We start from the raw sequence: 10,472 nt of genomic DNA, 5'->3' as shown, positions 1-10,472 counted from the left end.
GGCCTTTGACCCTTTGCAGCTTTATGGTGCTCAGCGGCCGTAACCAAGAGACATTTATCCAGACTGCAGGGTGGCTCTGTATGTTAACGCCTGCCAAGCCTCTTACCGAGAAGAACAGCAGGCTGCTGCTCCTCCCGTGTCAGAGAAAACACTTTAAAATTGCAAAATATCACATCAGCTTGTGTAAAGCTGTGGGACTGAAGGAATAATGTGAGCTCTGCAGCGATATATGTGTGTGTTGGGGCAATATGTTCTTACATAAATTATGTTTCACATTTGCTCAATACATTGTTATTGTGACATAAGATTTTGAAACATCAGATTTCACAAAGAGAAAATGAAAACAGTATTATGATGAATACCAAACAGCTGGTACCAGTGAACAGATGTATATGCCACGTTTTTGTAATAGTTCATCCATATTTGAAAAAAGTAAATAAGTAATTACGCTGTTTTTGATCTTCTCGATGAGGGCATGATATCACAAGGTTCCTGGTTTTTTAATTAAATCTGATTGCAACAAATTGCATTTCTCATGCCCCTTTAAATGTCAAAGTATTGAGATAGAAATAAGCCATTTTCTCTGACTCGACGTGGACTCGACCAAAGCCTCTGTGTTCTTAAGTTGATAGGAAGACAGTGTTTCCCTCCAGGAAGTGACAAGGATGGGAAATAATTGATAAGACTGTTATTCCAGACAGCCTAGAAAGGCCAATAATGATATAGGTCGACAGTGTTCTCCACCCTTGCAGTGTAAGCACTAGTGTAATATGAAAAATGGTTATTTAAAAAAGGGTGCTGATCCAAATGATTTTCTCCTAGCGTTATACTTGCACGTTATTCTTGTGCTTTGTGCCATCGCAGTGTTGAGATGCTGAATCGGTTTTGTATGTAAGGCAGTAACAAAAAAGATGAAACAATGTGGCTTTGCAAAGCTTCCACCATATCACTTGTATTATTATAGTGTGGCACCAGTGTGAACATGTACATATATCAATAAATGTATCGAATAGCTAATGCAAGCATGTGAAATTCAGCACCAACATTGATTGTGTTCCTAGCGTGTCATTCCTGTTCTCACTCCCAACCCTCACATCCAACACATTGTCCCCCACATGCACTACATCTGGTTGAGACTGGTTTAGGGTGACATGTCAATGCTATGCCAGTGTAGGGTACAATTAACTGTGTCTCCCTTGTTCTTTTTCCACATCATTTTTCCGGCAGGAGGGGATTAGGAAGCCTAAATCTGTTCTGTAAGACCCTTCCTGGCAGCAGACCTCAACTATGGGAAAAAGCATCTAAGTTCCTGAAGAATTTAAGGTGCATTGAGTGTTAAAACCAGTTTGACCTGCTCTCTTCATCCCTCCCCTGTTCTTTCTTTCTGCCCCTCTTCTTTCATCTTTCTCTTGCCTGCCCTACTTGACTTTTTTCCTTCTGACTTGGTTCCACTGTGTTTCTGACCTGAGGTTATGAGAATGGGTGCAATCACATGATGACACATAACTTTATGATGCTGCTGCAGCAATGTGACCACGGCGCTTTCGGCTCTTACCCAATCAGTATGAATGCAAGAATTAAAGCTATTCTCTCAGGGTGTAGGTTTATCATTCCCTTTTTTTCCCTTGCCTACATCTATTTAATTTGACCATTCTGTGTTAAAAGGTGATTGACATATTCCTAATCAACCCAGAACCCTAAGTATATCCTTTCGTCATCCATCCTCTCTTGTATTCCCTCAGGTTATTTTTAACTCTTTAGTAGCATAGGCTCTCAACATGTTGTTTCCTATTTCTGGACCACTCTCATATTCAATAAGACTTGATTAACCTCTTGTTAGGTTTTAGTGCTTTGTGATTTCATTCAATAGTTTGTGCGTTTTTTCTTTAATCAGCCAGGAAGAGGACTGCCGGTGCACTGTGGAGCTGCTATTACATCCATCAACCGGTTCAGACTGGACTCCTGGCAGTAAAAACAATGTTCCTGAGAGAAGTATCCCATTGGCCTACCAGCCCTCCATCGTCAGTACCCATGAACCCAATGCCTTTAGCTTGACACAAGTATGTTAAGATGAGTTCATTCACTTTAAAGATGTGTAGCCTATATGATTTCTAGACTGAATTCTTATTTTAACTTTTTCTTTTTGAAGTGCTTTATTATAAGAATCTGAGTTGGTCCGGAAACCTACAGGTAAACAGTTGTTGTGGTTGTTAATTATTGTGTATGTACGTGTGCATTTATTCTGATACTCAACATTTCCGATGTAGTTTAGAGAAAACAACAAGTCCTCAGTCTGAGCCATAAACACAAGCAGCTGTGCGGTGCGCTGCTCGCGCGCAAGAGGAAGCAGCGCCTTTCCTCCTCGAGCGGCTGCAGGACCAGCAAGAACAGCTTTGAACCGGTTTTGTCGCCGCTACAAAGCACAGGAAAGGATGAACCCTGCGCCTTATTGAAGCAGAGTTCTGACTTGACACGCGGCTATCAAATATCCCAGCTCTGCAGCATCCGCGTGCTTGGTTATGTCTTTTGTAGTTATTTTGTAAGAAGGGATTTTATTGGCGAAACCATCCTACATGGAAAGTTCCCGCAGAGCGCGCGGCTCTGCAGGGTCCTGCTGCTGTTATTGTAGATGCTGAGGTGAGTGCCGCATGTGTTTTTATAACAAGAATAACAAGCTATGTGTGCCTGGGTTTGTATCGAAGTAATAAGATAACATATGGTCAGAAACTACGGTTATTGTTGTTAGGGAATAGAGAAGATGTCATGAATTTAAAGAAGACCTACAATACTTTTCATCAGGATATTGTTGTCTTTTAACTTTAATGAAAAGTTACCTGTTTACTGTCAACATGCTGTAAACCTGCTGTGTAAGCAAACACATCTGAAAGGAGCTTTGCACCAACCCCACATAAGGAAGTCTCATTGTAAACAAAGTGTGACCAACAGGAGTTGATGTTGCTACAGTGATGTCTGAAGTTGCTCTGGGCTACAAATTATTTATAAGAGAGCTCTAAAACATCAGTCAGCACAGTGGAGTCTCTCTTTAAGGGTCAACGCTCACTCATGGAGGAGGCAGGTTAAAGGTGCAGGAGGGGGGCTCGAAGCAGTGCAGCTTTCTTTACTTTCTCCTCCTCTAAGGTGTGGTTATAGAGACAGGAACAAAAGGGCCAGTTGTCAGTGGGTAACTTGCAGTCAGTCAGTGTTCAGGACCTCACAGGTGACTAGCCTGTTTGCAGAGGCTAACTGCTGCAGCAGCCTTTACTACATCAAGGCTACAGTCTATGGGCTACACGTAAGTGTACATTTTTGAGGTCCGGTATAAACACTGTTGCTGATTATTTGAAAAATAATAATTTTCCTGTCAATTTTACAAATGGAATGTTTGTTGTTATGTCATCCACAGGACCCCCTTCTCTGCCTGAGCTGTAGCAGACCCCAGGGGGCAGCAGAAACATCAGTGTCATGGCTTCTTCTTCTACTGATGTGCTGGACGGAGGCTGGGGATGGGCAATTGTTTGCGCCTCGTTCATGGCCCAGCTCCTGGCCTATGGATCACCCCAGTCCGTGGGCGTCCTTTACCCCGAGTGGCTGAATGCCTTCCAGGAGGGCAAAGGCATGACGGCCTGGGTGGGCTCCCTGGTGTCCGGAGTGGGGCTAATAGCAAGTGAGTAGTGAACTTTGTAATAATGCAATGATCCTCCCCATGGGCCAACATAGGGTTAAAGAGACAAAACTTAACGTCAGTTTAATTAGATTAGCAAGAGTAATGATACAGCTGTGAAGTCATGTTACAGCGTCCTTTCACAGAGATAGAGCCAAATGGGAAAAAAAATTAAAAATCTTTCAGCACTATTTTTCCTTCTGATGATTGTTTCTGGCATTTGCTAATTACATGCTCAGCAGTAAATTGGTGTTTTGGCATGACTAACACTTATGGGCAGGGCCGGTTCTAGCCAATTTGATGCCCTAGGTGAAATTTTAGCTGGCGATTCTTTTGAACATTTAAAAGTTATTTTATTTTTGTTGTTCATTCACATCTTATTTTACCTAGTTAACTTTATTTATTTATGCATATTTTTTTTATCTCTCCAGTTTTAAACAATATTTTTGGTTTACTGTCCTATAGTGAAATGATTTCACACCTGTTTATCCCAATAATTATAAGTACCTTTGAAATATTTGTTTACATAAATTGTGATCAAAACGTTTGAGACCCACTGAGATAACTTAGACTAAAGTTAACTATCTAAACACTCAGAGTCCTTTAACTCACTGAGCCTCTCAGCCTCCACCGTTGTTGTAGAAACATCTTATTTTTATATCCGTTAGAGCAGCTAGCACCAGATGCTAATAACAACAGCGCCGGTACCGGTGCACCCTCTCTCTCTCTCCCTCTCTCCCTCGCTCACTCCCACACTCACTCGCACTTTGGCTGTGAGTTGCGGGCGCCTGATAAGCCAACATCCCCCACTTTCATCACTTACAGCGCCCATCGTACAGGGCAAATGAAACGTGAAACCGGGGTGAAAAGGGTGTTACATTTACTTAATTATGAATGTTGTTACCAGCGCAGCGCCCCCCCAGATCTGGCGCCCTATGCCAAAAACCGGCCCTGCTTATGGGCAATATATCTGCTGACGTTTCATTTATGAAGAAATACCAAATCTGCTTAGCAGAGCAGAAAACACTCACCTTTACACTTGGCTTGTGTTCCATCTCAATCTCAATGTCACATGATACCAATGATAACTGACACATGATGCTTGATCAAAGTCTTAACAATAACATCCATGTGAAATACCAAGGAAGTTGTTTACTAAAGCTTTATCAACTACAGGTGTCAGGGAGTTAATGCATAACATCATGTTGGCTAGAGAGAAAAGGCAATGACGTAAATGATGGGAACTTTGTGGCTCCCTGAGCAGAGTTGCTGTAATTGTTATTCTCAGAGAGCAGAATTAGTGCGAGTGATCCATCCTATGAATGTGGGAGGATCACTTTGCCCTTACTCTGACTGTAGAGGGAGGCAAAGAAAGACAGATTGGGGGACAGATTGGCAGAGAAAACACAGAGAGCTAACAAACAGTGTATTTGTTAAGTAACGTGATGTGTATGAAACTTAATACATAAAGAAAAAGAGAAGAGTCTGAACCTGTGGATTCAAAGTAAAATCTGGCCTGTGAACAAACAAACCCTTCAGTAATGTCTAGATTATTTTAAAGCTCCATGATTGTGTTGAGCAAACAGGATCAGTGATAAATAGTTGTCTTTCCGCTTAAGTCAGAGCCCCCACCCCTACCCCGGTTACTTTCTCAAAGGGTCTATGTGGAAATCATGACTGGACAGATCCGGCTTTGGTCCGTGCCAATTGTCTTGGAAGCCTGTTCCAGCTGTCTGACAGCTGCAGCGCTGCAGTTTCTGCTCCACTTCCCCCGGTTAGCAAGGAAGGAAACAGTAAAAATGGCATGATGAATGAGCCAAGTAATCTTTGTTTTTTTAGGAAGCCTTTATACAGAACACAACAAGTAAAGCTGCCTGATATCATCATTTTGTTTTGTTTTATAAACAATTTTGTTCCCATTGTCTCTCTCTTATCCCCTCTTTGTATCTCTCCCCCTTTCATCTCTTTTCTTTGCCCCTGTCCTTTTAACTTCTCCCAGGTCCAATCTGCAGTGCCTGTGTTGACAATTTTGGGGCTCGTCCCGTGACCATCTTCAGTGGAGTAATGGTGTCAGGCGGCCTGATGCTCAGTGCCTTTGCTCCCAATGTCCAGTTCCTCATCTTTTCCTATGGGATCGTGGTTGGTAAGGAACCACTTGATGGTCATCCTCAAGTACCCCTGGAAACACTGTAATACTCTCACAAAGACACTCAGGTAGAGCCTTGGGTCTTTATATTGTGAGAAAAATAATAAGTTTGATGTTTTGTCATGGGAGGTTACTAAGCTTCTTAACCCTCTTACATATGAGAATCTTGAAGCACATTGTATAATCATTTAAAGAAGCAGGGTACATGTCAACTCTGACTATTATGCAACATTAAAAAGTTGACTAGCTCCTATATTACCATTTAAGTGAATACCATTTCCACTTACAGCATGTAGAATCACACTGAGACGTGACACTTGCACCTCTTTGTTTGACATTGTTGTTTGTATTTTTTGGCATGTTGACAGAAAAGTAATATATATATGGCTTAGCCTGATCCCCATGTCACCCTTTGTAGCCTCCGCAGCCTCACCAGTGTGTCGGTGTTTGCCCAACACCACCTGTTATCACGCATTAAGAGACAGCTCAGCCGTGTTAAGCCTTGTAAACCCCCTCACTGTCGGCACTGCCTCTTCAAAGGGGCATCTCTGATAGGGGAGGCCATGCATATTTCAAGACAGTTATTTATTTTTAGAGATGCGCTTTGATGATAGCTGTGGCTGAACATACACTTGCAGCTTGTTTACTGCTCCATCATATTCTTTTTTTTTAATCTTTTACTACTTACTGTACACTGAACAAGAAATCATGCACATTGCCCCCCAAGTTTACGGATGCATGTACATTGTCCATACACCTTTGCATTGATTTCCTGAATCCACCTAAATACAAAGAGCACAATGTAACAACAACGTAACAATGTAATCCTTTACACTTTTTGGAATTTAAATAACACATTTTACTTGAATGCCCCCCCTTAACCTGAGCTAATGGGAATTATTTTCTGTCTGTCTTTATGTTTTGTCCTACATAGGTCTGGGTTGCGGTCTGGTGTACGCAGCCACGCTGACCATCACCTGTCAATACTTCGACAAGAGACGCGGCCTTGCCCTCGGCATTGTCACCACAGGTACTTCTGCCCCCCCTGCCCTGCGATCACTGGGTGCACACCACTTCTCCATGCTCACTTCTTTCATGTATGAGCTGCTGGGAGCCTTGGGATGCTGAGGTAAACATCTGTAATGCAGCAAAGGCACTGGTGACCAGTGCCTATATCTGGATTGGTTTGGAATCAAAACTCGGATGTTAATGGTTTGGGAAGGTTGTCATATACTTTGAAGCTATGGGACAGTTTAATCAGTCCATTATTATTTCAGAACTATTGAGCAATCTCACAGTCTTAATATGATGTGTCAGTGTACTCAAGGGTGTGTCAGTACACTGTGATATCACTGTTGGGTGGTGTTAAAGGTGAAACAGAGCCCTCTACTTAAAGATATAATAATTAATCATTTAAGAATAATTATAGAATAATTAAAGATTTTTTACAGTTTTCTTGACTAGTCAACATTTATATTTTGACTAGTCGTTAGAAAGCTGTGGGCAGACATTTTATTCATCCTTATTTAGTTCAGTTACTTTTTCATGTTATTAAAGTCATTAGGTCGGCCCAAGTGGCTGTGTCAAAAAAAGGTTACAATCTGGGAAGACATTAATAAGCTTAAGTATAATTTTTGTACCAGTTTGTTATAAAGATGTCAAATATTTCTACAGAAAGAAATATGTATGCCGTTGTGTTTAAAATGTGTTAGATTAAGACATTTAAGATTCTATACATAGTGGCTTCATTTTTTACAGATTAATATGTCTCTTTCTAACACAAATATAAATGTTCTATCTTTCTCTTCTCACCAGGCACAAGTGTTGGAGCGTTCATATATGCCTCCGCTCAGAACGAGCTGATCGTGATGTACGGCCTGGATGGCTGCTTGTTGATCATCGGAGCCGTAGCACTAAACCTCATGGCCTGCGCTGGGTTCATGAGGCCCCTCAACATGCCAGGGTACTACCTCAAACAGAAGGCTGCCCTGGAACGCAACACAGAGGAGCAGCTTTTCGAGAAGCCCCCACTGGATGACCTGACAATCATAGCAGGTTCAACCTCAACCACTCCAGATAAATCTCTGATGGTGAAGGAGATGCTTATCACCATTGATACAAAAGACTCAGCCGTTCAGACAGAGAAGAAGAAAGGCAGCTTCCTGGCTGGGTTGGCCATCATTAAAGTCATCAAGAAGAAGCAGCAGGCTTATTCCAAGTACATGCACTCCATGTATGAGATCATGCAGGACCAATCGATGATGTCCTTCTGCATTAGCATCTTTCTGTTCAGTCTGGGGGCTTTCCCTCCTGTGCTCTTTATAGAGGATGTGGCGATGAGCCAAGGACTCATGGAAGAAGTTAGTGTCATTCCTTTGGTATCAATAGGGGCTATCGCCTCTTGTGCTGGTAAACTACTGCTGGGTATGCTGGTGGACATCAAGTGGATTAATGGCATCTTTCTGTATGCCTTCACCATGTTTGCTGGAGGTTTGACACTGTTCCTTATCCCTCTCACTAAGAGTTATCTGGGACTTCAGATCCTGTCCTTCGTCCTGGGTTTCTTCTCTGGAAACTGGTCTCTCACCTCCTACATTACCACTAAGATCGTTGGCTTGGACAAACTGACTCAAGCCCACGGCATCCTCATGTTCTTCGGGGGCTTTGGGATCATGTTGGGACCCCCTGTTGTAGGTAGGAAGGCTATCTACATTTGCAATTGTATTGGTTGGATAGAGGTCTGTAGATATTTTTATTCTGTTAAAAAAAACTAACATTGTGCCATGTTTTAAGAGACAATCAAAAAAACACATTTTGAATCAGACAGGCAGAGCAAGTAGAAGGGCTTGTTGACTTCAATAGAGCCAGCTTGTCTTAATATAGCTGACTGCTGTATGTGCTGAGAATTCCTGCTGACTCTGCTCACAATGTCTGTTTATTCTCATCACTTTCCAGGGTGGTTCTTTGACTGGACGCAGTCATATGACTTGGCGTTCTACTTCAGTGGGGGCTGTGTGGAGCTGGGAGCGGTAATTCTCCTTCTGCTAAACCTGCCCTGCTGGAAAAGGAAGTCCGCCAAGTCCTCTGAGAGTGACAGACCAGACGTCCAGTACACCAGCAACTGTGACAAAGTTGCCTCTGTAGCCTGAGTTTAAACACCTTTCATAAAGACTCATATCTCACACCTACTGCCAAGCAATTTTCCGCTGATACCCAAACCTTCTCTGGGAGGACTTCATTTCTTTGACTTTGCAGGTGTCCTCCTTACCTTTGCTGCCAGGTTCTAATATACCAAAATACTTGCCAGAGGTTTTGAAATACAGGCCTTTCTTCTGTACGTTGCCTGCATTTCTCAGGTTCAAACAATAGTGCAGATATTTTTATAGGTTTGACTGTAATACCTGTGTTGACTTTAATTATTGCCTCATTTTACGAGGTGAACTGAACAATGTTGTTCAACTCCCAAATTTTGCATTGTGTTTACATAAACACTTATTTTCTCTTCGCTGTAGCTCTTAAAAATAGACATATTGTTGTTCATATTACCTGGGAGAAAAACATTGTTGGTTGTTAATTTAACACAATGAGAACATTTCAAACCACTCTGAAACTGCACAAATAATTCTCCCAGGAATCTTACTGGAACAGAAAATATACAGGGATTGATGAGAGAGGGAGCGCTTTTTGATAATCATCATTTTAGCAACACATTTTTATGGTTTTAATATACTTCATATCTTACACTATGTAACTTTGCAAAGCATCAATGATAGGCAATGCCTGTCAACACATAATGCCTGTTGGAACAATTCAAAAACCTTGCTTTATAAATATTATTTTGAGTTCCACATACCTCGTGTTTCTAGGAATGAGAGACTTTTTGAAAAAGTTATGCTGATTCAAAAACATGTAAAGACAATGAAGAGATCCTACTGTATTTCCAAACTTAACAGCATGTTGCTCTTTGTGGCATGATTATCATGACATCTGCTGGCGATTCATTTTGACCAGGCTGATCCTTTCCCATTTCCCATTATTGTTGTGTGTGCTATATATTTACGTGTGCATTGTGTGTGTACCTGTCTGCACACACATGGTCAAACACGTGCACAGGTTTGTATGTGTGTGCTATGGATTGTTTGATAAACTTTTATATTAGCAATAGTTTGTAAAGTCCTATGTGCTATTGCATTTTATATATGCACAAAACAGGCCATAGAGCTGTAAAAAACTTCTTTTTTTTAATGTTGGAAGATGATTATTGTGGTAATAATTGTAATGAAGACATTGCAATAGGCTTTTAGAATCACTTGAATGTTGCTAAATACACCACTACAAATGTATTTTTGATAGTTCCAGTTTCAGGCACAAGGGTAAATCTGGGACGATAGCTTTTTGTGATGTAGAGAGTATTTACAAGGTAAAGCTAGATAAGCTAGAAATAGTACTGAACTAGAGGAGATACCCAGCCATTCTTATTTTGTATGCCAGTATTACAATATTCATGAATATTATTGTTTTATTTAAAAAAAAAATGAAAAAAATTGCCAATAAAATATTTGCATTTAAAACGGTCAAGTGTGTGACATACCTATTAGGTGTTTGCCTAATTTAAAAAATAAATCTATTTTTTTTCTTTGTTAAATTCTGAATTCATTCCACCAA

At 41.1% G+C, this 10,472-nt stretch overlaps 1 protein-coding gene across 3 annotated transcripts; it reads left to right on the top strand.

The window, feature by feature from the left end:
- Nucleotides 1-2,042: 2,042 nt before the first annotated feature.
- On the top strand, nt 2,043-10,378 carry LOC117560758 (monocarboxylate transporter 9-like). 3 transcript variants are annotated; one of them, XM_034237760.1, is made up of 6 exons: nt 2,043-2,190; nt 3,404-3,664; nt 5,661-5,804; nt 6,742-6,837; nt 7,623-8,501; nt 8,763-10,378. In XM_034237760.1, exons 2-6 carry the CDS (start codon nt 3,463-3,465, stop codon nt 8,954-8,956), a joined length of 1,515 nt encoding a protein of 504 aa, XP_034093651.1. In that variant the 5' UTR covers nt 2,043-2,190; nt 3,404-3,462; the 3' UTR covers nt 8,957-10,378. The 3 variants fall into 3 exon arrangements, with proteins under 3 accessions (XP_034093651.1, XP_034093649.1, XP_034093650.1); XM_034237758.1 differs by lacking the exon at nt 2,043-2,190 and adding an exon at nt 2,310-2,637; XM_034237759.1 differs by lacking the exon at nt 2,043-2,190 and adding an exon at nt 2,707-3,292.
- Nucleotides 10,379-10,472: the final 94 nt, after the last annotated feature.

Source organism: Gymnodraco acuticeps, unplaced genomic scaffold (genome assembly GCF_902827175.1).
Source record: "Gymnodraco acuticeps unplaced genomic scaffold, fGymAcu1.1, whole genome shotgun sequence".
Taxonomy (NCBI): Eukaryota; Metazoa; Chordata; class Actinopteri; order Perciformes; family Bathydraconidae; genus Gymnodraco; species Gymnodraco acuticeps.
This window is presented reverse-complemented; position numbering and strand designations above follow the sequence as displayed.

Coding starts and splice junctions, on each gene's coding strand:
- LOC117560758 (XM_034237760.1), top strand. CDS start 3,463: ATGGCTTCTTCTTCTACTGATGTGCTGGACGGAGGCTGGGGATGGGCA. Junction 3,665..5,660: donor CGGAGTGGGGCTAATAGCAA/GTGAGTAGTGAA, acceptor AACTTCTCCCAG/GTCCAATCTGCAGTGCCTGT. Junction 6,838..7,622: donor CCTCGGCATTGTCACCACAG/GTACTTCTGCCC, acceptor TCTTCTCACCAG/GCACAAGTGTTGGAGCGTTC.